Genomic DNA, 27766 nt, shown 5'->3' with positions numbered 1-27766 from the left:
GAAAATCTTTTTAAAATTTTCTAAATTTTTACATTTTTAATTTGCAGAGTTAAAAAAAAATTGAAAAATAAATTCCTTGAAATTTTTTGCAATTTTACAATTATTTTGATATTTTAATGTGCTGAATGTTTTTTCTAAAAAATTGCAAGAAAAACTTTTTTTTTAATGCAACATTGAAAAAAAAGAAATTTGGGAAATTTTTCAATAGTGTGTGTTGAATTTATAAAATTGTTAGTGTTTTATCTTGTTTTTTATTTTTGATAAATTGGCAAAATATTTCTGTTATTTATTTTATTAATTTTCAGAATGTTCAAAAATATTTTAAAAAATGAGATTTTTGCATTTTTAGAATTTAAAGAAAATTTTTCTTTCAAGTTTTTTTTTTAATTTGCAAGAAAATCTTTTTAAAATTTTCTAAATTTTTACATTTTTAATTTGCAGAGTTAAAAAAAAAAGAAAAATAAATTCCTTGAAATTTTTTGCAATTTTACAATTATTTTGATATTTTAATGTGTTGAATGTTTTTTCTAAAAAATTGCAAGAAAAACTTTTTTTTTTAATGCAACATTGAAGAAAAAGAAATTTCCGAAAATTTCAAGTTTGGAAATTTCAAAAAGTTGCAAAAATTTTTTTAAAAAGGAAAGTGATTTAAAAAAATATATATATTAAAATCTCAAAAAAATTCAAAAAGATTTTAAAAAAAATTGCAGAATTTTAAAAATTGGTAGAAATAATACTCAAATTTGATTACACATACTGATTTCAATCAACTCAACATTTTTGTGGTTAGCCAATGTCATGCCACATGAGGCTCCAGAGCCGCAGGTTGAACAATCAGATTCTGGGTCATTTCGTCTCCAATCATCCAGATAGCGACCACGTTGGTAGAGTTTGATGTTGGGTAGGGACTGCCATCCCTCCCTGGTCGACCAGTCACTGGAGCTTTGTGAGCTTTTACTGTTTCATTGAACAGAGTTTAATTGTCTCTTTAGTTTCATGTAAAAAGCGACCACGCCAGCTAAAACGCTGCTGATAAAGTAACTAGTTTGAGCTTTGATGAAGCCGCTGTGAGGAATAAGAGTCTGCTTCAGCGTACCTTAATCTGTTTAACGTCTGTGGCTGTCACAAAGAGTAAAGTTTGATCTCTCTGCAGGAGCTAATGTGAGGAGATAAATCTCAGAGTGAGAGTGAACAGCGCTCAGGCTGAATAGACCAGCTCTCAGCTTTACAGCAGCATAATATTGTCGTCATGGTAACTTAAAATCCGTGGAAATGTTAAAGGGGGTCTTAGAGGAAGTACCCTGTTTAAGCTGAGTGTTTTTGGCAGCTGTGGGTTTTTGGGGTTTTGTCCTGCAGGGAGACACAGGGAGGATTATGGGAACACATGTTTAACAGCACACGCCCTCTCTGTCACCCTGCTCCTCCCCATCCCGTCACCAACCTCTCCATCACCTCTCTGCTGCTTCACCCTCTATCTGCGTTATTTCTTCCTCCACCCCCCCACCGCCATGTCCATCTCCCTGTCCTCACCCCCCTCCTCGCCGCTTCGCCGCGGCCTCCAAGAGAGAGCAGCGAAAGAGCCTGAGGGAGCTGAAGATGTGGCTGGACCAGCTGGAGAGAGACGCAGCCCAGGCCCAGGAGACCGAGGGTGATCTGGATCAGCAGTACCAGGTTAGTGGGTCTCTGCGTGCGTGTGTGTGTGTGTGTGTGTGTGTGTGCAGCGTACACTGGGCACAGACGCTCCTATTATTAGCTTAATCAGTTGCATTACACAGTGGGGATCAGACAGCAGCAGTCATATTTCAGTCAGTCTGGATTATTCCACCCAGCCCGGGGATGTTTTCCATATTCAGCAGCAGCAGCGTGTGGGGTTTCCCCGTCTCCTCAGAGCATCAGGCAGAGGAGTCAGAGGGAGAGACGCTAACGCTCCTCCTCCTCCTTTCTCTCCAGTTATTCAAGAGTTTTCACGTCCAGTTGGAGATGAGACGGAAACAGGTGGAGGGGGCGCTACAGTCCACTCAGAAGGACGGGATCCTCACTGTGGATCAGGCTCTGGTCAAACAGGCCTGGGAAAGGGTCTCCAAACGGGTGAGGATGAAGGATTTTTATTGGAGCCCTCATTCTCAGATTGACAGAAAAACAGCTGAGGGTAAAATGGTTGTAGTTTTTTAATCAGGGTCTTTTTATTTACTATTATTTTATTGTATAATTTCATTATTTATTTTATTATTTTTCTGTTAATCATGTATTTTTCATTCTATTATTATTTTATTTATTATTATTTTTATGTTAATTATTTATTTTATTGTTATTTTAATTAATTTTATTTACTATTTTGTAGATTTTTTAATTTGATTATTATTATCTTAATTATTATTTTTATAAATATTAATTGTTATTATTCTTTTTGTATTATATTATTCTTTTCTTAAATTATGTGTTTATTTATTTATTTATTTATTTATTTATTTTATTTTATTTTTTATCATTTATTCTTCATTCTTTTATTCTTTTATTCTATTAATATTTTGTTTTAGTTATTTATTTTATTGTTATTTTAATTATTTTTTTATTACCTATTTTGTTATTTTTAAATTGGATTATTATTATTATTATTATTATTATTATTATTAATTATTTATTATTATAAATATGTATTATTATTATTCATTTTTATTGTATTATTCTTTTATTAAATTACTTTTCTATTTGTTTATTGTTTATTTTTTAATTTTTTAATTTTTTTTTTTAAGTTTTTATCACAGAGAAACAACATGAACAACAAAAACATAGGACAGTCAAAGACAAAAGGCACATCTGTCCTACTACCCCGTCCCTAAGTACAGGGTCATCAACAAACATTCAAATAAACAGTCAATAAATAAATTAAGCAAATAGTAGTAAAAGAATATATAATATAGATATACATGAACACAAACAGAAATACATTCGTACACACTGGAAGTAAAGAAATAACCAAAGGAGAAATAAGGAATGGAGTGACAGAGTGATGTTGGTTGTAGTTTGATTGCTGATCAGTGATTTGGTTTCTTTAATTAAAGACACAGACTAACGAAGCCAAAGCAGTCCACACTAATTATCTGTGCGGCTGTGATTGCCTGTATTGATTGTAATTGTATCTGAGGTTAATTTGTTTTCTCTTCCTCGTCATATTTGTTGTTTTGAGCTGGACCGTCCCAGAATATTAAACGCGTCGTCGTCTCTTCGTCTGTTTCCTGTCTCAGCTCTTAGACTGGCATCTCCACCTGGACAGCTCTCTGCCAACGCCCCTGGACGCGGTGGGGGCGTGGCTGCACGAGGCGGAGGGCGCCTTACGACAGGAGATTACGGTCCAGCAGGCCCACGACGCCACAGCCAGCACGGTGCACAGGGCGCTGGAGCAGCATAAGGTGAGCGTGGAGCCACGTTCAGGTCAGACGCTGAGTGAAGAAGGACTGAGTTCACAGGCTGTGTGTGTTTACGCTCTGCAGGACGTTTTAAAGAGCCTGGAAAGTCACCAGCAAGTTTTCCAGAGGATCCATAAGGACCGCAGTGTCGATGGAGTCCCTGTCCCCCCAGACCAGCTCCAGGACATGGCCGAGAGGTTTGAGACGCTCTGAACTGTTAACGTCTCAGTTCGTAGCCCTCGCTGTGGGTCTGATCCCCTCTGTGATCTCTTCCTCCTCTTCTCAGGATGAACTTCGTCTCCACCTCCTCCAGTATCCACCTGGCCAGGATGGAGTACCTGGAGAACCAGCACCACATGCAGGCCTTCCTCACCCTGACTGAGGCCAAGCTCAAGTCCTGGATCATCAAATACGGTCGACACGAGTCCGTGGAACTGATGCTCCACAACTACACTGTAAGCTCAGAGACCACCTCATTGATCAGTGATCAGTGATCAGTTCAGTGATCCGTTCAATTATCAGTTCAATGATCAGATCAGTGATCAGTTCAGTGATTATTTCAGTGATCAGTTCAGTGATCAGTTCAGATATTCATGATCAGCTCAGAGATCATTTCTGTGATTTCTCAGGTTTTAACTTGATCAGTTCACATGGTTATAAAAACAAATAATTAATTATTTGACCCCAGCATGTCAATCATGATTTTGCCGTGTCCTCGTTACATCATGAGCTCATGTTCTGATCCTGTCTCCATCAGTCCTTCGTGGAGAAGCAGCACTTCTTTGAAAGGTACGAGGCGTTGTTCCAGTCGCTGAAGCAGTCTGCAGAGGCCTACGTCAGCGCTGACAGCTCAGGTGAGAGGTTCAAATACCTACAGTCAGGTGAAGAGATGGAAATCAAAAACAGGTTCATGTTGAGAATCGATGAAATGGTTCGATCCATCGACATCATTTGGCTTTATGCTCAATGATTCCCTTGTCATTTATTCAAACCACACAGGAAAGACCGGCTTTATCTAATTTTGTTCTTAAATGACAAAAGTTTTTCCATTTGTTAAAATTAATTTGTGCATCCAGGGACTGGCAAATCACGTAGTTAACAAAAACAATTAAGTAGGTCACAGTGAGGATAACAAAGGTTAATTAAACTGAAAAGCACCAATACAAAATTAATGAATACGTAGATAGAAAATAAATGAAGAAACAAAAGGATGAGAAATGAGAAAAGTTAATTGAAAAGAGACAAACAAAAAGAGGGATCATTAGAGCAATAACCATAATCACAATAACAAACATACATATACTCACACATATATATAAACGCAACCTAAGCACACCTTTACACACACAGGTGACATAAAAATGACATTCAGAAATTTATAAATTCATAAATAAATAAATAAATAAGTGGTAAGCTAACAAAATAAAATAGAAAAAAAAATAATAATTTATTTAAATCAATAATTTTTTTGTGATAATAATAATAATAATAAATAATAATAATAGAAATGAAATAAATAATAAAAGAAATAAAATTATTATTATTAATAATAATAATAATAATAATAATAATAATAATAATAATAATAATAATAATAATAATAATGATAATAATAATAATGATAATAATAATAATAATAATAATTATAATAATAATAATAATAATAATAATAATAATAATAATAATAATAATAATAATAATGATAATAATAATAATGATAATAATAATAATAATAATAATAATAATAATTATAATAATAATAATGGATATAGAAATGAAGAATTTCTAAGTTAATGTGGGACAGTTTGAAGCTTCACTTTTCTAAAAAAGATGCTTAAATAAACAAAATGTAATTTGTGCAACGCTGTGATATCATGCAAGCTCAGCATCACCACCAACATGTAAAAACGTTTGTGGACACACAGCTTTGTCATATTTATTTACTTATGAACTCAACAAAATGTCGGTGACACAGAAAACCTGTAAAGCTGCTTCATATTCAGGGAAAATTCACAGGAACTGATAAAGACTCGGATCGATAAGGACACTGGTATCAATAAAATCTAATCAGCACCCATCCCTGCTCCACTGAAGTGTTTGGTTATTGTGAAATAAAAGCAGCTGCCTGAGGGAGCTGTTAAACATCCTTTTCTGTGTGAAGTAACAGATATTTTTCTTTCTGCTATTTAGGAAAATGAAAAACTCAGGAGGTGTTTTTAATCTGATTCCTCACCGCTCATCTCGTGGTTAAATCTGTTGCTGTTATTAAATATCCATCATCCATGGTCGGCTCCTCACTCAGACTTTATTGCTTTGGTTTCACTTTAAAGTAGCTCTTATGGTAAATTGAGCAGCACTAAACGTCTGACAAACATCCACACGTCTCCGTTTGTTCAGGAGTGTCACACTCTTTGAAAACAAAGACGTTTTCCTCCAACAGGAGTAATTTTCCCCTGTCTGGTTTTACAGCCTGGAAGAAGGGGCGAGTCTGCAGGCTACAGCTAAATGAGGTTCCTCCGCTCCGTCGCTCAGTGGGGAATACGACCCCATTTGCGAGTTTGGGGCTGCTCCACTTCTGCAGGTCTCTGGGCGCGAGCAGAGCTAGCTTGTTGGTTTCATTAAGTCTCTGGGCTGTGCTGCTGGAGGGTATGCAGAGCGGCGATGAGGCTTGATTGGTGGACCGTACGATTAAAGAGGCCCCCTCCATCACTGCCCTGCATGAGTTTCTCTATAGTTCACACGCTTGGCTGTGATTGGCTGGATGACAGGACGTTTGGATGTGGTTACAGCGGGCTGAAGGAGTCAGGAGCTCCTGAGTTCCTCCTTAAAGACACAGCACCTCCTGATTAATGGACGGTTTATCTGTGCCGCTCTGACCGACCTCGGTTTGTGGTGCAGGCGCTGAGAGACCAGAGCGTCCTCGCTGAGGAAGTGGAGCAGGCAAAGCTGCGTCTCCCTGCAGCCAGTTTTTCAGGTCAGAGGCTGCTCTGCAAAGACAGACTCAGTCAGACTGAACCAGGTCTGTGTCTGGGCTGTGTGGGAACACCTGAACCAGGTGTGTCCTGCCCTGAGGGGGGGGCAAAGTGACAAAAACAGTGAATGAAAGAGTTCATGGAGTCAAAACAGAGTACAAATTTAAATTAAGTTATTTTTATGTTGATTTGTGGGGGTTATGCCTTAATTTAGACGATAAGGAGACACGTGGTTAAGGTCAGGGTTAACTCAAACCTGGGCCACTCACACCCAAGTCCCTGGACACGTCACTACAGAGGGGAACCGAATTAGGTACTTTTATAGGTACTGACCCAGTTCTGTCTGTTGTACCAATTTCTTTATTCATTTATTTTTAATTGAACAAGTGTTAACAAACAATGACCAACACTACAGACATTTGTGCTCAATACAAATCCCAATGAGAAAAAAAGATAGATGAGAGGGAAAAAAAAGAAACACAAACAAAAAAAGTGAACAAAAATATGAACGGACATAAAAATCATTTTAATAATAAATAAAAAATATATCTGTTAATTTTAGGTGCTGAAAGAAAAATCCCCTCCTTGATACTTATTAAAAAGGTCTGTTGTTTTGTTGTAGTACAGGTTCATGTAAAATCAAACGGTACCATGTTTAGGTACTTGAACACATCCTTGAGGAAGAAGAAGAGCGGGGGATTTTCCTACTGGACATGAACGCAGCATTACAAGTTTATACACTGAGAAATAAATGTTAAATTGAAAACTTTGAGATTTTTTTTCATTAAACAAATTCATATTTATTACCACACAAACACACAAAAGAACTGAAAACTGGCACCGTTGAGTTCTGATACCAGTTGTCAGGTTCCCAGCATCAGTACCATGTCATTTCATAGTGAAAGGCTCCCATCCCTACACGTCACATGACTTCACAACTCGACCAAACCAGCACTCGGTTGGTAGAATCTTAATGCATTAAACGAAGAAATAATGAGTTTGTGATCACACATTCAGTTATTTCTTGTGGCTGTTTTTTAAAAACAAAAGTTTGACATTTCTCTGGTATCAGAGTATCCCCATTCACACAATCTGAGATATCTGACATTAACACAGGATTGTTACCGTTCAAACAGATTTCTTCTGGTTTCAGGCCCCAAATGTAATTTAAGGTTTAGCTCCGTTATCACCAAGCAGCTCAGTACTGTCCCACTTTTTGGTTCCCTTCTGTTGGCGCGGCTTAACTAAACCAATCTGACCCCCAGTAGGTGGAGCTAGATACCCTGTAGTCCACTGATTGGCTGAAATAATCGTCACTTCCTGTGTTGATTGTTCTTTGTATCAAAGAGCTACAAGCCAATCACAGAGAGGACGAAATGCTGCATGTCTTCATCGTTGATCTTTGTTTACTGTGTCACTTTTTCTTCTTCGTTAGTTTAATTTGCGGGGTACACTGTGTCACGCTGCTATCAGCATCCAGCTTAACAACCAAGAAGGACAGGGTTGGCTGTGGAGACACAAACAGGATCAGACTTACTGATCCAACCCGGACCAAACCGTACTGATCCAAACCGTACTGATCCAAACCGTACTGATCCAAACCGTACTGATCCAAACTGTACCACTTGGTGGAAACAGAGCTTTAGATTTGGGTGAAAGAAAAGTGTTTATAAAAAGCTGAGCTCTGTGTCTCATGTCTGGAGGTAATGATCGATTTACTGTTTGCTGAAAACTCAGTGAAATCCCTGAAATAAACGAACTCTGAAGCAGTGTTTCATTATTAGAGTCACATGTTCGTCTGATATCATCTGTTCAGTCTCTGGTTCAGTTTCAGCAGCGACCCAGTGAGCTCAGAGCTGGAGCTCAGAGCTGGAGCTCAGAGCTGGAGCTCAGAGCTGGAGCTCCTCCCTCAGGACCATCACTTTTTTTTCTGAACCTGCTGACTTTGTCTCCTTGTTTCTGCTGATCTGTCTCCTCCAGCGGACGAGGGCGAGATGGGAGTGCGCAGGTTCATGCGTGAGGTGGTGACCCAGTGGAGGAGTCTGTCCATGGAGGTGCGCAGTGTGAGGAGCATGCTGGAGGAGGTGCTGTGTAACTGGGAGAGGTACAGCTCCACTGTGGCCTCCTTACAGGCCTGGCTGGAGGACGGGGAGGAGGCGCTGAGTCAGACAGAAAACACCAAGCGGGTGAGGAGACGTCTCTGAAACCTTCACTCTTTCCTCAAATCAAATCAGATCCTCAGCTCCAGAGTTTAAAGCTTCAGTGTTTTTAGTGAAATCCTGGTGGTTGTGTCATCGCCATGGTTACCCCAGACTCCCACCCCAGAAGGATCAGCAGGCTAATTAGCCCAGTTTTTATTGTCCTCTCTTTGTTTCTGTGTGAGCGGCCGTCTGTGTTTCTGATCGTCATCCTCTGAGTTTCCTTTGTTTCTCCGTCTCCTCCAGGACTTCTTCAGGAACCTCAGCCACTGGATGGATCAGCACGCCGCCATGAACGACGCCGGGAACTTCCTCATCGAGACGTGTGACGAGACCATGTCGCTGGAAATCAAGCAGCAGCTGCTCCTGCTGAACGGACGGTGGAGGGAGCTCTTCCTGCAAGTCAAACAAGTAAAGAGAAACATCAGGATTAAAGTTTTTAATTTTAGCTAATTTAGTCAAAGACAGAGGAAACACATGGAACCAAGAAAGTTTGGTTTAGAAAGAAACAGAAAAAATGAGCTCTCCTCTCTCTGGCCTAGCTGAGATTTACCTCGTCCTTTAGCTGCTCTCATTTTAACGTCTGTGAGTAAAATCAACGCTAATGTTTCCGGATGTTTCCTGATGCTTCCCTCGCTGCAGTACGGCCACGTGGATGAGCTGGAGAAGTGGAGGAGAGACCATCTGAAGGCGGTGACGTCGCTCAAAGAGCTGCTGGACACGGCCGAGGCCAAGCTCAACGCTCCGGTTCAGGTGTCGTTCCTCAGCGTGAGGAGCTTCCTGCAGGATGTGGAGGTGAGAGGAGCTCAGTGTTACACTCAACGCCTTAGCTTAGCTTAGCTTAGCTTAGCTTAGCTTAGCTTAGCTTAGCTTCTCTCTGTGATACAGATCAGTTTAAGACTGAGGGCTCTAATTTCGTAGACCAGGCGCACTTTGCAAGTTTCCTGCAGTGCCAAGAGAGGCGCAGTCAAGGCGCAGAGGAGTGCAGAGCTGCGCGTCCACGCCTCCATCCGCACTCACGGCAAAGAAGGAGGAGAAAAGCCGTGAGTGGGTTTAACATATCCGAGCACTGTTTTCACCAATCAAATGAGCGCCTCTCCTCGCCTTTCAATGCCCTGCGGCTGAGGCGCAGCGTCTGATTGGTCTGACTGATCTCCAGCACTGTGGAAAGTGTGCTGGAAAGACCCGGTAGCGGAGACGGTCAGAGCCGCTGTCCCTGCAGCAGGAGAATGGACAGCGGGGCGCATCAGAGGACACGAAGCACATCACCGTGTGGGCCAGCTCCCGGGACAGATGTAATCCGTTCCTTTGTCATTAATAGGAGTAAAAAATGAAGAGACAGTTACACAGCTGGCTTATCCATTCAGAATACTTTTGATCCACCTGCACTCCTGGTTTGTCATCACCAAACAGAGCCTTTGGTGATATACTGTATACTCTCCCAGTGTCTCCACCTCATCCTCCTTACAATAATGTACTCCATCTTTTTAGATCAGGTTAAAAATAAAGACTAAAACAGAGAAATATGGGAAATCACGGGTAAATCCTGAGTGACAAACATTTATTTTGTCTCTTTTTTCTTCGTCTTTTCTCTCCCTTTTTTCTTTGAATTAAATGAAATGAGAGAACCAGATATATACTCAGTATCAGATGTTAAGGCTGTTTATTGTTTAATTGTAAGATGTGCATCAAACTTCCAGCTGCCGTCAGGTTAGCTTTCCATTATGACAAACGGCTTTAATCTGACATCAGATGTGACGGGACAGTTAATATAGATACAAATGTATATGCTGGTTCAGACAGTTACATTAAATAGTGATTGCTGTGATTGTTTACTGCATTAAAATGTGCCTGACACTCTGGAAACCTGCCTCTGAGGCTTTGATGACATGTGCGCCTGTCACCAAATTACAGCTGCGGAGGGTGCACTCCACTTTGCACCGAGAATAGACCAGGTTGGAGCTGGCGAGCTTTCAGCGCACTTTTTTGGCATGAAATTGTCACTGCGCCAACATGAATCTGCTGACACCTCCCGCTGGTGCGCCGTCACACCCATCTCTGCGCGGACGGTCTACCAAATTGTCAAATTAGCAGCGCACGACGGTGTGCCGCACAAAATGAACACTGCGCAGGGTGCGCCAGGCTTGCGCCCCGAAATTAGAGCCCGTTAACTCTAAAGTTGATCCCATCTGGAGTTTGGCAAAGTTAACTTTGTCTGATGGTAAAAAAAAACAAAAAAACAACGAAGCGAAACATGACGTCAAAAATCAGACTTACTGAAAGCCAATAAACAATAACTAGATCAACCATAAATAAGCTTCAAGAGGACGCAGTTAACTGTCCGTAGTTTTATAGAATAGAATAGAATAGAATAGAATAGAATGTACTTGTATCAATCCTTGAAAGGAAACTGATTATCTCTGTATAGTTGTGCGGCTGTTATTAATCTCCCTGTGATCATGTGACGTGTGAATGAACTCGTGTCTGAGGTTGAAGATCTCTGTCAGCGTCAGTCAGAGCTGCAGACTGCCGTGTGTCTGACGTTTTCTGCAGTTTGGATAAAAATCTCTTTGATTTGAGATTCTCACGATGACCCTCTGCTTCCTCGTCTCATCTCAGAATACCAAGCAAAAGGTTGTTGCCATGGAGACGCAGTACAAGCTGGCTGCCCGCAGTGCTCAGCTTCTTGCCAAGGATGCGGCACAGGATGAGGCTGCCAGGGTCATGGCGACTATGGCAACGGCTAAAAGTCAGCTGAGTAAGGTAGCCACCGTTCACACCTGGAAACTTTAAGTAAAACCCACCTGGAGCCCGTCTCTAGACTCACCTGATGCTCGGTTTGATGGCGTCTGATCTGTCCCCAGGTCAGGGAGCGCTGCCCCTCCGCTGTCAGAGAGTGTCACGTTCTCCTGCCGCTGCTGGAGGAGATGGAGAAACACATCAGCGCCTTTTACCAAGCCCTGGAGCGGGCCGGCCGGATCACAGCTGCCAGAGACCAGGACTCACCGAGCCAGAACCAGAGCCAGCACAAGCAAACGTGGCAGGTCAGAGACACAATCCGTGATTCTCTTTTTTAAAGTTTCAGTCTCTGTTTCACACTTTCACACAAAACTAAGGACATGAGCAAAGAAACAGACCTCAGATACACTTATAAAAAAAAAGATACAGGTTTTTTCTTGGCTCCAGAGGAAAGACAGGATCTAACTCTGGAGTAAAAACCAAACTTTAGCTTCAACCTCTTCACAAGCTGCTGAATGTGAGGACTTAAAGTTAGAGCATCATAGATTTAAACACCAAGATATCTGTAATGTGATACACGTTCAATCTGCATCCCATCAATGATGCAGATTGACGCTAGGTTTGGATTTTTTGTCAGAGATCAGCCTGATTTCTGTTCAATCTGCATTTAAAACCAGTTTGAAGACATAAAAATCTTGTTGCGTTGGATTAAAAGCAGGTTGTAACTGTGTCACGGCCTGTTTTGGGTTGGGTGCGGAGCAAAACAGAAAAATTTGTTTTATGCCATATCAGCATTTTTCTTGACAATATCAAAATCAGTATTCTTTGTCAAAAAATAGATTTTTTTTCAAATTCAAATTCTTCATTTCAGTCTTTGTTTATAAACTGGATTGGAAAAAAGTTCCCTCTTTGCTCCAGCAGAGGGCGAAATGTTTCTCTCTGACTCACGTGATGTGCATTTTATGGGAAAATATGGCTCTTAATATAGCCTATAGACATTATCATCATCATTTAACTTTTTACCATGGTCTGTGTTACAAACGCAAACGAAAAATCGCAAAAATTGTAAATATCAAAGAATCGCACTTTAGATCAAATCCGCTCTTCAAAAATTGTAAAAGAATGAAATTGATAGAATAGCACATGGTCCCAGCCCTACAATACAGTCGGTGTCATCAGCGTAAAAATGGATATTTGCATTAAAACTTTATAGTCTGTTTTATTGATATAGATAATAAATCAAAGGGGACCCAGGACTGAACCTTGAGGAACACCATTGGACAGTTAAAGTCTACCTGACAGTCCCACCAACCTGCTCACACTGAGGTCTGTGTGAAGATAGTTTTCAAACCATCAGAGTGATCTTGTCTATTTCAGTGTGGTTCCTGGATGTGAGCGTGTTTTTTTGTCCTCTAATGTTTTTCTTTGCCTCCTGCAAATGAAATTTCTCTTAAGGGAACAAGAAAGATGAAGTCTTATACTTTATTTTATGTGTCTCATGGATATTAGCTGCAGTCTGTGGTTTGGATCAGTTTGATTAAACTGGGACTTCCCTAAAGTCAGTGAATGCTCATGACTCTGACTCTGATCTGTGTCTTAGTCAGAATCAGAATCAGAACCAGAATCACATTCATTCGTATCTCAAGAATACAAGGAATTTGACTCCAGTTAACCATACTCTTTCTATACAACTAGTGTGAATACACACTAAATATTACAAAAAAAAAAAAAAAAAGTCTAAAGCTCAGGTAGTAAGGGAAAAAAAAAAAAATTAATAATAATAATAAAAATTATTATGATAACAACAATAATGTAAAAATGATGATAAAAATGATAATAATTAAAAATCTTAAATATGTACACATTTAAGTAAAAAAATAGAATTAATTAGTAAGGAAAATTAACAATCATAATAATAATAATAATAAAACTTAAAAAAATCATAATTAAGTTAAAAAAAATTTAAAATTAAAAATTAAAATAGTGCACCGGAGGGGTGCCAAAGAACTGTGCAAATTGCATAAAAAAGAAAAAAGAAACATAGGGATTCAGGGAAAACATGCAGGTGGTTGAATCAGAGGAATCATACTCCTCAGTGTATTTTACCACCACTAACATCAACACACACCTCCTCATTTTTCCTCCTTCTCCTCCAGGATTTGTTGAACCAGCAGCAGAGCTGTAAACGCAGTCTGTCGGTGATTGAGAGGAACCAGCAAACCCTGCAGAGGGCGCTCTCCAGCACCAAGGTGCTGAGGAACTTGGACCTGTCCGCGCTGCAGAAAAGAGTCTCTGAGATCCAGACTTCAGCCCAGGTGAGTGTTAAACCTGAACCAGAGTCCCACACAGAGCCTGAATCAGCCCCTACACTGATCACGTTAACGAGCTAACAGGACGAGGAAACACCCAGGAGGCAGCAGATTACACCGACTCATCTCACTTTTCATTTGCATAACGTTAGACAAATAATGTAATTAAAGCGCCTCACTGAGGAGACGATGAGGATCCAAACACCTCCTGTCTGTCCTCCCAGGCTCTGCTGAAGGAGGTCGGGGAGTGGAGGAGGCAGGAGGAGGCCAACAACTGCCTGAGGAGGAGGTTTGAAGAGTCCAGACAAGAGCTGGAGAGGGTCCTGAAGAGGGCCCAGGTCTGCCTGAGAGAGACCGGGGACGCCGAGGCGCTGCTGAAGAAACACAGCGTAAGGACGGAGACGTGTCCTCTGCTGGAGCTGGACGAGTGTGTGAAGGGAGGAGATATATGTGTGTGTGTGTGTGTGTGTGTGTGTGTGTGTGTGTGTGTGTGTGAAGGAGTTATAAAGGCTGCTTTTTAATCAGAGAGAGGAAGATGTCTCCATCCCTGCTCCTTATTTTGTTGCTTAATGAAAATGAAAAAAAAAAATACAACACAATATTGTGATAAACAAAACACATTTTGTCAAAAAAAATAAAAAAAATATAAATGAATAAATAAATTCAAATAAAAATAAATAAATTAACAACTAATAAAATAAATAAATAAATAAATGAAAAAATTAATAAAAATAATGAAAATAATAACAACTAAATTAACAACTACCTAAATAAATAAAGAAAGAATTGGAAAAAAAATTAAAATACGCACAACTAAATCAACAAGTTACTAACTTAATAAATTACATAAATAAATAAATAAATAAATTCAAATAAAAATAACTAAATTAACAGCTACCTAAATAAATAGATGAAAAAAAAATAAATAAGTGAAAATAAGAACAACTAAATTAACAACGAACTAACTTAATAAATAAATAAATAGATAAAAATCAATAAATAAATTCAAATAAAAATAAATTAACAACTAAATAAATAAATAAATACATGAAAAAATAAATGAAAATAAGAACAACTAAATTAACAACTAACTAACTTAATAAATTAATTAATAAATAAAAATGAATAAATAAATTCAAATGAAAATAAATTAACAACTAAATAAATAAATTAATAAATAAAGATAAATAAATTAAATTCAAAATAAATATTACCAAATCAACAACTAAATAAATAAATGAATAAATAAAAGAGTGCATTCTGGTTTACAAAAATTAAAGGAGAGACCTGCAGAAAGGTGATAAGTTAAAGTTTTAGGCCAGGTAAACTTTTCACATTTTGTATGAGCAGCTCACAGGGAACAGGAAGTGACAGGAGATGTTTAACATGTTACACAGAGAAAAAACCTCAGAGCACTTTAACCTGCATCATGACAAATCTAACAGAGCATCAGGCATTTGAGATTTAAACCATCACAAACCACCCTCAGTTTCCTGAGTGGAGTAAATATGTATCAGTCTGTGTTCACCCAGCTCAGGATCTGCTGCTCTCACAGTTTCAGCAGCCTCAGGTTCCTCCTCACTCTCCTGTCGCTTGTTTTTTCCCGACCAGGACTTCCTGAGCCAGCTGGACCAGCGCGTGCTGAGCGTGTTCCTGAAGGCCTGCGACGAGCTGACGGACATCCTGCCACCAGAGGAGCAGGAGGGGCTGCAAGAGACGGTCCGCAGGCTGCACAAGCTCTGGAAGGTCAGGGTTCATCTGCTCCAACACTCCCACTAATTCCTGTGGGTCTCCAGAGGCTCAGAGCTTCATTAACCTGACCACCACACCAACCACCAGGGGGAGCTCTGGCTGTGACGGCGTTCTCTCTGCTCTCCTCAGTTAACCCGCTGTAGTCTGAAGGAACCAGAGCACCACCTGCTTGCAGTCTGCAAAGAGCGTGTTTGGTTTCTAACAGCAGAATGTGACACTCAGACATGTTGATCCAGATTATCTCCTCCTGCGTCTCTCCACAGGACGTCCAGGGGGAGGTCCCCTCTCACCTGCTGCACCTGAAGGTGGAGGTGGAGCGGAGCCGCATCGCCGTGATCATCCAGGACTGCAGGGCGGAGCTGGACAGAGAAATGCAGGCTCTGACGGGGACCTGCACCAGCGAGCGGGTGATCAGAGAGCACAGAGTGAGCGTCAGGTTTTCAGATTAACATCGATTAAATCACTTAATCATCATCATCATCATCATCGTCATCGTCATCGTTATCCCAACGTGTCGTCCTCTCTCGTCTCAGACGTTCTTCAGGGAGCGTAAACCTCTGACTCTGTGTGAGAAGAGGATCAGAAACATGGAGGATCTGTGTCAGAAGCTGCCTGACAACGACCCCGCTTATCGCACGCTAGACGCCACCAGGAGGCTCGTGGACGAGGTCTCTGAACAAATCAGGAGCTCCCACCTGAAGCTGGAGCAGCACCCCGACAAATGGAAAGACTGGAACGAGAGGTACGTCCTGAAAAACAAAGATCGGTTTCTCTGAGACCGTCCTGCCGCTCGCGCAGTCTGAGGAAGTGTTTCCTGTCTCCAGGTTCTGCGAGCTCTCTGATTGGGTGTCGTCTCAGAGGAGGCAGGTCCGGCTCATGAGGGAGACGGCGAGAACTTCCAGCCAGAAGGAGCAGGTGGATGCTGCCGTCCAGGTGAGCTAGCAGATCCCACTTTGACCCAGATCCAGTGAAGCTGTGAGGTCACTTCCTGTCTCCGTCCTTCCAGGCCATGCAGGAAGCCATCGATGCGCGGGAGGAGAGCCTGCTGTGGCTGAAGAGCCGCCTCAGCGCGCTGTCCGAGGTCAGCTCTGAGCTGGAGGTCCAGAGGCAGAGATCGGCTCTGGCCAAGCTCTCCACCGACCTGCGGGCTCTGTTTTCCTCGCTCTGTCAGGTACGGCGAGGACTCACCCAGCTCACAACGCATCAGCCCCCAGGTTCCCTGTCCTCAACCTCTCTGTCTGACTCTGACCACAGTGGGGGGAGGAGGGCGCCGCTCTGTTCCAGTACGAGGAGCTGAGGGAGGAAGTGCACAGCGCCCTGGAGGAGGTTCTGAGAGCCAGGAGGGAGTCTGAGGAGCAGACCAGCAGGATCCTGGATGCTGAGGGTCTGGAGGAGGCGACGCAGCTTTACCTGTTTCACCAGGTGAGTGGGAGCAGAGGCTGAGACCTGGTCCCTGATTCACTGCAGAGTCTGGATCTCATGACACCGATCGGGGTGGAAAACAATCAAAACATCAAGGCTTTTTGTTTGATGATATAGAAATCTGGATCATTTTTCCAATAATCCGTTTTATTTTTTTCAAATTCAAGTTCTTTATTTCAGCCTTTGTTTATGAACTGGATTGGACAAAGTTCCCACTTTTCTCCAGCAGAGGGCGAGAAGTTTCTCCCGTACTCACATGATCTGCATTTTATTGGGAAATATGTCTCCTGATACAGTCTGTAGACATCATCATTGTTTAACTTTTTACCATGGTCTGGTGTTAAAAAGCAAACTAAACATGAAAAAAATTGTAAATATTGTAAATATCGAAGAATTGCAGTTTAAATCAAATCGGCACCTCAAAAATCGGAATATAACTGAATTGCAAAAATAGCATACCGTCCTGGCCCTAACACTGATTATAACATTTTACACCTTTCAGCCTCCAAACGACCAGCTCCTGTTGTTTGAATCTCTAGATGTAGTTTATGACCAGAAAGGGAAACAAACTTTTGTTGAGGTTTTATCTAAGTGCTTTTTCCGCGACGTCAGTCTCAAAATGTTTTCCCATCATCAAATACAGACACAGGAATATAAACCAGGGCTGTTAGCATGCGCTTTTTTTCCTACTTTGATTCAATTCTTTTACAATTTTTGGGGTGCTGACTATGCCACCCAATGAACGTCCACACCATCAAAAAATGATTCAGATGTGAATCAGTGATTGCTGATTTGCCAAAAGTTTTCAATTCAACTTTCAGTTTATTTAGCACAGCCACTTGAGATGTAGCATCTCGTTTTCAAAGGGGGTCCAACACAAAAGATGTATCTCAAAACAACGATTGCAATACACAACTTAAATTAAGGTCATTAAAGACAGACAAACCATACACTCTACAGCTCTTCTTGAAATACACCGCTACACCCCCATCCCAACACCAGCACTCGAGAACAATCATAACTAGAGAAGTTGCAACAAATGAAAAACAAATGCTATACGCAGTAAAACAGAGCTGAAAATGTGGAATGGAGAAAAGAAGAAGTAGCAGAAATAGTAGAATCAGTACAGCGGTTAAAGTAGCAGTAAGAGTAAAAGAAGAAGAAGTAGTTTGAGAAGTATAAGTTGTGGGAAAAAGTGTATGAATAGTGGAGAATGTAGAGTAAGCCAAAGAGGGAGGTATGGTATTACAAGTATGTGAGTGAATGTAAAGGTCTGGGATGTGTGAGTGACAGAATGGTTTCCATGGTAACCTGCTCGTTAGGTGGTTTAATAACTGAGACAGAGAATGAACAAGCAAAACGTAGGGTCCGAATCTCCTGAAGCTGAGGGGAAACCATGAGGGCTATCAAAAAAATGATAACATCATGAGAAACTGGAGACTCTGATGAACACAATGATGTGCTTTATAGGTTGTTAAAGCCAAAAATGAGCACGGGACGGCGAGATAGAGACGACGTCACAAATGGAGCTGAGGTGACGAAGTAGATTAAAATTAGCATTGCTGCAGGTGAGGGGGAAATGAGGTTTTGTTTCACATTTGGGCATTTTTGGGCCAAACAGCAAATTTTCTTGCTAAAATTGTCACTTTGTTAGAAGCAGGAGAAGTCAGGGAAAGTTTTAATGTAGTTTTTATGTTTCTAGAGTGAGGATTTTGGAAGTTATGATGATTTGTTTGAGAAAGTTGTACCGTCTCAGCAGCAGCCTCCTCCGCTCTAACTGAAGAAGTTCCTCACTCTAGGAAAAACTGAAAAGTTCATGTTGCTTAAACAGTGAAATCTCAAAAACTGTAAAAGATATCTAAAAGTTGGGTCATACAGGAAGAGATGAGAGATCAGTGAACATTTTAAAGAAAAAATGGAGTCTGTAGGTGGAAGTATGCTGAAGTTATAACATCTCAAAGTTGAGGGAAATTTAGGGGGAGGAGGCAGATTCCCATTCATTCTAAATGGGGGCTAAATAAATCAAAAACCAAAGGATATCAAACAAAAACAAAAACATGAAAACAGTAAAATCATAAGTATAACCAACCAGTTTGTTAGTGGGAGAATAACTGTGGTTAGTGAAAAGTTTGTTTTTTCATTGTTTTCCCAGCAACACTTGAAGCGTCTGCACGCTAACAGACGAGAGGCGGAGCTCCTCGTGTCCCACTGCCGCCAGCTGCAGAGAGGGGAGACGCTCAGCGAGTCTCTGCGGGAGCTGGAGGGAGCTTTTCGTGAAGTCGACCGTAAATCAGAGGCTAAGGAGCACAACCTGCAGGTACGACCAGCCTCTGTTACTCTCACACGTGGAGTCTGTTAGCGTTTGCATGTGTTAGCTCCCACGCACGCCCTCGTCTCGCCGCCGTGTTCATTGATTTAGAGCTAAATAAGATATTGAACGTTGTGTGTGTTCATTTTGTTTGTTTTTATTGTCTCTGGGTTTGTTTACAGCTGTGTCTCTGTTATTAAACTGATCATTAATCCATGACGTTTTCTGTCTGCGCTGCATGTTCAGGACATGAGGAGCTAATATCGATACATAAACGTCTGCTTTCATCACCTTTTTTAGGAGAAATTCTTCGTTTAAAGTCTGTTTTTTGTGCTCTCCATGCACAGCGGCTCAAACCTGTCTGTGAAGAGTCGTTTTGTGCAGTGAAAGCTGCAGCTCCTCCGTCTGTTCTTTGACATTTCCCTATCAAAACCTCCTCACATCTCTCTGCTTTTCCTCCCTAATCTCCAGGCGACTCTGAGCTCCTGGCAGGATTTCGAGGCAGAGCGGGAAACAGTCTGGAGGTTTATCAGCAAAACCAACGTCGACCTCCACAAAGAGCTGATTTTCAACAACGTGGACAGCCTGAAAACTGAGCTGGAGCACAGCAAGGTGATCATCGGAGGCTGTGCACGTGTAAGTCCTGCTCCTGCTCTGTCCGACTGCTGAGCTTTGGTGTTTCTCCTGCAGGAGCTGCTCGCAGAGAGCGAGGATTTGTCCTTACGAGGAGATCTGCTCCTGGAGAAGGCGGCGGATCTCCAGCTCAGCCCGAAGAATCAGACTCTCCTCCTGCAGCAGGCTCAGTCCACCCAGGAGGCGTTCGCACAGCTTCAGGATCACCTTCACAGGAAGTAAGACCCGATCCCTCAGACCACGCAGGTTAAAGTATTTCTGGGTTTAGTCAGGAAAATGATCTTTCACAAAAAGCTGTTTTTAACATGTTGGATGCAAACACTTTCTTTCTGCTCTGGCGGCTCCCAGCGTGGTCCAGCTGGAGACGATGTGTTTGCAGTGGGAGCGTTTCAGCAGCGAGTCTGAGGCTTTCTCCCTCTGGATCACAGAGAAGGAGGAGGAGCTGGAGGCCGTCAGCACCTCCTGCTCCTCAGACCCTGGGAGCAAACACATCAGCAAAGTGGAGGTAACGTAAGAAGTTTGTTTTATGTTTTGCAGCTGGCCAAAGTTTTCAGAGAGTACGGAGATACAATAGTGTCAAGAAAAACATTTTGTAAAGAAAAAAATGAATTAAAAAATTAATAAAGATGGTATTTCAGGATTTATAAACACAGAGGATCATTGTTGTTTAAAGATAAATGTCAGTCTGTGTCCCTGCCCACATAAATAAAGTAAAAACTATATAACTGCACATGTACGAACATGTACGAATATTAATCAGGCAAACTGGGAAAACAGTAAAAAATGTGAATTTGTTTAAAATAAATATGCTTCATGTACAAATTTCCTCCTGAGACCCAGAAAAAAGCCAATATTTCAGATTTTTCGTCATTACATTATTGTCTTATTTGACAGTGACATGCTGCAGTATTTTTTCAGAAACAATTTTTTTTTTTTAAATCAATCGTCATCATTAAGCTGCGCACACATCTTGACCACAGACGTTTATCTCCACTCATTCAGACGAGTTAGCACTTTTTAAACACTAAATTCAACCTGTTATTAGCATAAAAGTGTACGGTTGTTCACTAACAGGACATTAAAACACCGTTCTATAGTCTTACATTAGATAATGGTGGTCGTGTGAATTAACAGTAGCATTTATCTCTGTTTATTTCACAAAGGTGCAACTGACAGGATGTTAAACATTGTTACACACTCTTTAAAACGTATGTTAAAAAAAACCTTGAATGCTCTCCTTGGCACGTCTGAACAGTGTGTTAGGGTTAGGTTTTTTTTCATGGAGCACTAAAGTGTAGAGTTATATTTTTTTGTAAAGTTACCATAAAGTTAATCAAATGGCCCTTCTCCACTATCACGCCTTGGCCCTGCTCTACTCTACTCGATTTGCAGCGTGTTTCCACTAGCCCGGTTCTTTGACCACCAGAGGGCGGAGTCACCATAAAACAGAAAGTTTTCCTTGAAACTTTTTCGTTTTCTTCCCTTCCCTGTGGAGGGTAACAGTAACAGCTTCCTGGTTTCAGTCTTCTCTGGCACCATGATGCTTCAGTAGCTGAGCAGCTAGCTGACGTGAGAGGGGTAGTGGGGAAGGACGAGGTGGGACCATGGGCATGACGGTGCGAAGCGAGGGAGGCAGGGGATTGGGTGGACTCACGGACCAATCTGAAATGAGGGAAACGGCGGTTCAGATTGGTCAATTATGAAGTCGTTTTGCAGCTGCTGTACTGAATGAATTTTTTTTCGTTCTTTTGGGTTTTTATATATTGGGCGGATCGGACCATAACAGCCTCAAAACGGTGTTAAAAATAATTACCTTGCTTGTGTCTTTTATTTCTTTTAGTTATTTTATAGTATTAAGTTTATTGTTGTTCTCCTGATTTTATTGTTTTAATTGTTTTGTTTTGTTTGTTTTTTTTTTTAATTTATTTCATTTGTATTTATTATTTTATGTACTATTTATTGTTTTAGTGTATTTTTGTTTACTGTTACTTGTTTTTATTGCCTTAATGAGAACTGGTGGAGCTGTTTTACTGTGTTTTTTTTTGTTTTCGTTTTTTTTCTTTCTTTTTTTTCCCGTTGTCCTGTTCAGCGTCACGACAACAGAATTATGGTCTGGCTGCCGTATTGTGCAGAACACATTTGCTTTTCCAAAGGGAGCCGTTAATGTATAGAGCTGCCCTTGAGTGTTAAAATTGTACTCTTTATTAGTGTTTTTTTATATATATTTTATACATAAATACACATACATATATATACATACACACACACACATCTTATTATTATGTTTTTGATGTGCAGCATATTGGTAACGCTCTGTTTGCAAAATGCTTTATAAATAAAGTTGGATTGGATTGGATTTAAATCGTAGACTATAGCTTTAAGTAAGTAAAAAAAAAGTATGACATCAGAATTTCTCAAAATACAGCTTAAACACTCATGTTTTAAGAAACTTCCACTATTTAGTTTTAAAATCAGAGAATTTGAATAAATCTGATAACTTTGTTTTCTTACGCTAACAAAACTCAGAGGTGGGTTGGGTTGTCATGACAAAGACAGATCTGTGTCCAACAAACAGGTATCACTGGAAAGCCCAGGCAGACTGTTTTGTTTTTTTAAATAAAGCTTTGAAAGTGACGTCTTCTCTAAAAGATAAAATGTGTCGTTGGGTCTCAGGAGGATAAACCGAAGTTTACCGTCTGAAATCATCACATCAAGTGATCAGAAACAAATATTTAAAGTCCAGACTGAGCAGGGATAAAAAAGTGATTCACAATTATGCGGATTAGTCCTTTAAATGTTAACATGAAGCTGACCGTCCACAGTTTCTTTGCTCTTCATCAGTGAAACCAGCGTTTTAAGCAGCTTTCAGTTAAATTAGCTCAGAGTCAGCTGGCCCGTCTCGTCCTGATGTTGTGTCTGTAGCGTTCAGCAGCAGTTTGGCCCCGGGGATTATTAAGATTAGGATGAAATAAAGCGACGTTTTAATCTAACCCTCAGGGGGAGCTGGGCCAGAGCTGCAGCAAAAACTGGATGCAGAAATTAAATTGATCATATTGAAAAACGTTTAATCTCTGCCTTGTCAATCTGCTGTAGGCTCCAGGCAGGAAATTTTAAAAAATAATCCAGCAGAAACCGAGTGATGGTGATTTTAAATTCACGCCAGCAGACGGAAAAGAGAGTTTTTCAGCTCAGACACGTTTTTCCAAAGATACAGGAACACCGTGAAGATAAACGCCGCGCCGCGCTCTTATCGTTTCCTGTTTCTGTGTTCGTCTTGTTTGTTAAATCTCTTCCCGTCTCGTGGCGAACAGGCGGTAGGAGAGGGTTTACAGCAGAGAGCTGCAGTCCTGGTCCACATGGAGGCGGACTGCGAGGCCCTGTCCCGCTTCGTGACCCCCGGAGAAGCCAGGCGGGCTCGGGCGCGCCTCGCACAGATGAGGCGCTGCTGGGAAGAGCTGAAGGCGAGAGCGGAGCAGCTGGGAGGACAGCTCAACCAGAGCGCCACCAACAGGCAGAGATACAACGACAACCTGGAGCAGGTAGCATCAGGTCCTGGCACCAGGCTCAGAGCAGGTTGGGTCAGTTTGAAGAGCTGTGGTTTTCTTTTTCAGGTGAAGAAGACGATGAGCGATCTGGGAGAGAAGCTGGACTGTCCGGTGTCACTCTGCACGTCGTCATGTGACACCTACAAAGTCCTCCAGGAACACACGGTAAAAATATCAAACACTGTTATAATTTTAATCATCTAAAGATCAGTTTGTTTGTATCAACATGTTCCTGTTGAAAACGAGGCTTTTGGCTTCTTCATCAGTATCATATGTTCGTTATGAGTAAGAACCACCTCGGGAGCTGTTGTGGTTCGACTCTGCCCGCCGATGCCCGCCGAGCTGATGACCGTGTGTTTCTGTGTCCTCCAGGACGTCTGCCAGGCCGTGGAGCAGCTGAACCCCAGGCTGATGGCTTTGTTTTCAGCCATGAAGAGGCTCGGAGAGGGCAGCCAGCTGGAGGAGGAGGTGGCCAACCTCCAAAAGCGACAGGCAGCGTTTATGGCCAAAGCCACCGAAAAGCAATCGACGTTAGAGAGCTTACTGGCTCTGTGGCAAAGGTAGAGAAAACACATATTCTACACCTTTTTAGAGGATATTTTATCAGACTGCAGAGCAAATCCACTGTTATCAGGTTGTGTTAACCTCACGCACATTATGTACCAGTGTTTGCACTGTAAAACATAATTTGTTGACTCAACTCTCTAAAGTCATCTCGTTGCTTTCACTGAGTTAAGTTAATTCAACATGAAGAGTAAAAAAATTTGAACTAGAAAAAAAGTTCAGGAGAACAACGAAAGTTAACAGTTGAACTTAATTCATTCAAGTTTTTACAGTGAAGTATTTTATGTTGTGCTGGTGTTCAGTAACTGTGAGTGAGGAGGAAACACAGTGGATTTTAGACTCAGCTGAACATTGAGACGTTGCACTGCAGCGAGCACAGACCAGCTGTTCATGCTCCATGGCAACGACCTGCTGTGTTATCCCTCTAACCTATCAATACAACTCATTTATAAGCTTAAACACAAAACATGCTGTAAAACTCATTGAGTACATGGTCCCATGCCCTGTGGATTACAGACAGCTGGTCCATGCACCGAAGCACAGACAGCCACAGACGACCGGTCCATGCTGCACAGCACAGACAGCCAGTCCCTGCAGTGGAGCACAGATAGCCGCTCTGTGCAGCAGAGCACAGACAGCTGGTCCATGCACCGGAGCACAGACAGCCACAGACGGCCTGTTCATGCTGCACAGCACAGACAGCCTGTCCATGCAGCAGAGCACAGACAGTCTGTCTTTACAGATGAGCACAGACAGTCGGTCTGAGAGCAGAGTACAAATGGCCTGTCCGTGCAGCGCAGCACAGACAGCCTCTGCCCCCGACACTGTAACAACTCATTGTACAGCAGGGTCTCACATCTACAGTGTTTCCTCCTCACTAAAGGTTTCAAAACAGAAAAATCTCTTTGATGTCAAACAACAGTAAAGTACTGTCAGCAGTATTTAATGTTGTTTTACAGTGTAATTTTTTTACAGTGCTGTATTTAAACATAACAGAAGCGTAACGACATAGGCATGTTTTATTCCCGGTCCCATCCAAATTCCTTCTTTGTCAAGATGACATTTCTGATTCATGTGGACACAGATTTTTAAGTTGAAACATATTTTGTAGCTTAGATGATGCCAAGGTATGAATATGAGTTATCACAACAACTCCAGTAATCTTTGGTCAGACTGACTTTAAATAATATGTCAGAATAAAAAATGAGCAGAGTCCCTTTAGTCTTTAAACACAAACCAAATCCAGCTCCTGTTGTGTAAATGTCTCCTTCAGACGGTGGTAACTTCTCTTCCCTCGCCGTGTCGTCCTGTTTTGTTTTGTGTGACTTCAGTTCGAGGATATTTCCAGTGTTTGTCGAGCTGCACTGATACTGGAAGTGTGAAAATAGAAATGTAAAAACAGGCTTGTTGGGGGAGTTCCTTCACTGATCCATCATTTCTCTCTTTTTTCTTTCAGCCTGTATCTCAATCTGATTGTTTGAACATCACTGTTTCCTTTTTTTGTGGATGTGCACTTTCTGCTCCAATTTCCTCTTTTATTCCCTGAATCATTCGCCCGTCTCAGCGCGGTGCGGTGCGGAGCAGCCTGATCTTGTCTTTGACTCAATCTGTCTGTCTCCCCCCGTCAGCTGTCGCCTTTCAATTCCAATAACATGCTTTGTTATCGCCTCTTTGATCGCACAATAGACTTTCACCGCGGCGATTGTTTCTTTCTCTGTGTCGTCGTGAAGAGGGAAACGCTCGTCGCAAACACTCGTCTCAGGGAGGGTTGTTAAAGTGCTGGAGCTTTTATTGGAGGTTATTTTATATTTATCCAGCCAATTCTTCAATTACACTTCAGCTGATAAACTCCAGCCACACCTGTGTGTGTGTGAGTGAGTGTGTGTGTGTGTGTGTGTTTTGATGTGTGGAGCCTCATCTCCTCCCCTGCAGGTGTGAGTATGAGGGATTACTTAAAGCACAGGATGGTCTGCTGAGATACGGTCGCCCTGTAATGACCCTGTCACTGATACTGGGGCACGGGCTGATGAAAAAAAACACACACAGTCCCAGTGTGTGTGTGTGTGTGTGTGGGGGTCACTGTGTGTGTGTATTTAAAGCTCACAGACAGCTACTGTCAGACTAACCCTGGCTCTCTTCTAACCGTTAAATTTGATGGCACTTCCTGTTTTCCGTCTCTGTGTCGTCAGGTTTGAGAAGGAGAGCTCGTCCATGAAGAGCTGGTTGGACAGATGTGAGTGTGTGTGCTGCCCAGACTCCGACCTGCTGCCTGCAGATAAAATGAAGCTGAAGAATGAACTCCTGAATGTCCAGGTGAGTTATCGTACTGCCTGCTGTGATGGTTTTGGGTCGGTGTAGCTCGACTGAGGCCGTGGAGAGCAGCCGGCAGACTCAGGTCCACACGATACGGGGATTTTACAAACTGCTGGTCATTTAATAAACACTGCTCCGGTTTATTTCACTTCAAATATTATTATTATTATTATTATTATTATTATTATTATTATTATTATTATTATTATTATTATTATTATTATCATGTTAATCCGTACAGTCTGCTCCGGTTTGTTACACTTACCTATTGTTAATATGTTTATTTGGTTTGCACCAATTTATTTCACTTTATTTTACCTTAAACTTTTGTCTTTTACTGTAATTGGGCAGAATCTGAAATTCTCATCAGTAGTTTTAATCTGTTTTAATTTTTTGATTGTTTTTATTAATTTATTTTTATGATGTTTTCCTTTCCTTTATTTTGTGGTGGTTTTTGGCTGTTTATATATATTTTATATATTATATTTTTTTCTGTAGTTCCTCACCTTTCTCTTTTACTCCTCTTTCGTTTCTTCTCTTGTATTTTTTATATTGTTTTTATTTTATTTAACAGCTCTTTGTAACATTTTTTTTAAGTGCTGTATGAATTAGTTTATTTTTATTAGTATTATTTTTATTATTATTATTATTAAATTGTCATTAAAATCATCTGAATAAAAAAATAATTAAAATTATTGATAATAATAATAATGATAATAGTAATAAAACAGAACAACAATTATTTAATTTTAAACAATAAATAATAATATATTATTACCAATAAAAATAATGAAAATATTTTATCATTATAACTTTTATTATTCATTTTTTTTATTATTTGCTGAGTTATTGCTAGCCTTATGCTTACGTGTATGGGAAATTGTATTGATATGCTAGCGGTTAGCATACATTGATATAACTGTCAGAACAGAATAAAATTTAAACTTTCATCACAGAAACATTAAAAAAATCAAAATGTCAAAAACTCACAGTTAAATAAAAGAATGGTGACCTACAGGCTCACGTCTGACTCCATAACTACAGCAAGGTTCCAAACAACTCAAACTATTGCCATGACATATTTGAGACACTAGATGGCCTACTTCAGTCAATAACAGTACATTAACTGAACGTCATTTTATCTTATATTTATTTGTTTACATCCAAAGATATCTAGATCCAGGGACCAATTACATATTTATTCAATTATAACCTGAATTAAATGGTGTTTGTCCAGAGAAAATTCACAGGAGCGATTGATAAAGAATCAGATCAATGAGCAGAATCGAATATCAGTGAAGTCTTATCCATACTCATCCTTACTTTTAGTGGTGATATGTTTCCCCTCACGTGTTAAAAATCTCCAACAGGAAATGCAGAGGGAGACGCCGTCCTATGAAGCTCTTCTTCAGGGTCTCCTGAACCTGGGGCTGTGCCTGTACCCCACGGCCTCCGAGGCTCGGGTCCAGGAGCTCAGAGATGACCTCACACACATCCAGGAAAGATGCAGCTCTCTGAAAAACAGCATACCACACAGGTAACAGGCTGTTTGGACTGACAGGTTCAAGCTTTTCTGGTCTTTCTTTATAAATATACATCTATCA

The 27766-nt window shown here is 40.9% G+C and overlaps 1 protein-coding gene across 2 annotated transcripts in view; it reads left to right on the top strand.

The window, feature by feature from the left end:
* The window catches only part of syne1a (spectrin repeat containing, nuclear envelope 1a), a 220262-nt gene that overhangs the window by 52523 nt on the left and 139973 nt on the right, over positions 1–27766 (top strand). For both annotated transcript variants that reach the window (XM_074685622.1, XM_074685621.1), the window contains exons 10-37: positions 1564–1671; positions 1951–2088; positions 3246–3410; positions 3492–3604; positions 3694–3862; positions 4165–4261; positions 8360–8565; positions 8824–8988; positions 9220–9372; positions 11197–11340; positions 11442–11621; positions 13473–13631; positions 13850–14014; positions 15237–15371; positions 15641–15802; positions 15911–16119; positions 16202–16310; positions 16384–16548; positions 16632–16799; positions 18952–19116; positions 19579–19719; positions 19798–19958; positions 20089–20245; positions 23052–23279; positions 23352–23450; positions 23658–23845; positions 26039–26162; positions 27533–27699. In XM_074685622.1, coding sequence (XP_074541723.1) covers positions 1564–1671; positions 1951–2088; positions 3246–3410; positions 3492–3604; positions 3694–3862; positions 4165–4261; positions 8360–8565; positions 8824–8988; positions 9220–9372; positions 11197–11340; positions 11442–11621; positions 13473–13631; positions 13850–14014; positions 15237–15371; positions 15641–15802; positions 15911–16119; positions 16202–16310; positions 16384–16548; positions 16632–16799; positions 18952–19116; positions 19579–19719; positions 19798–19958; positions 20089–20245; positions 23052–23279; positions 23352–23450; positions 23658–23845; positions 26039–26162; positions 27533–27699 — 4340 coding nt within the window. The remainder of the gene's footprint in view (positions 1–1563; positions 1672–1950; positions 2089–3245; positions 3411–3491; positions 3605–3693; positions 3863–4164; positions 4262–8359; positions 8566–8823; positions 8989–9219; positions 9373–11196; positions 11341–11441; positions 11622–13472; positions 13632–13849; positions 14015–15236; positions 15372–15640; positions 15803–15910; positions 16120–16201; positions 16311–16383; positions 16549–16631; positions 16800–18951; positions 19117–19578; positions 19720–19797; positions 19959–20088; positions 20246–23051; positions 23280–23351; positions 23451–23657; positions 23846–26038; positions 26163–27532; positions 27700–27766) is intronic.

The sequence above is a fragment of the Halichoeres trimaculatus genome, unplaced genomic scaffold (genome assembly GCF_033239565.1).
Source record: "Halichoeres trimaculatus isolate MK-OKI-2021-1 unplaced genomic scaffold, fHalTri1.1 fHalTri1_scaffold_13, whole genome shotgun sequence".
NCBI lineage: Eukaryota > Metazoa > Chordata > Actinopteri > Labriformes > Labridae > Halichoeres > Halichoeres trimaculatus.
Note: the sequence above shows the minus strand (reverse complement) of the source record. Positions and strands in the feature narration are given on the sequence as shown.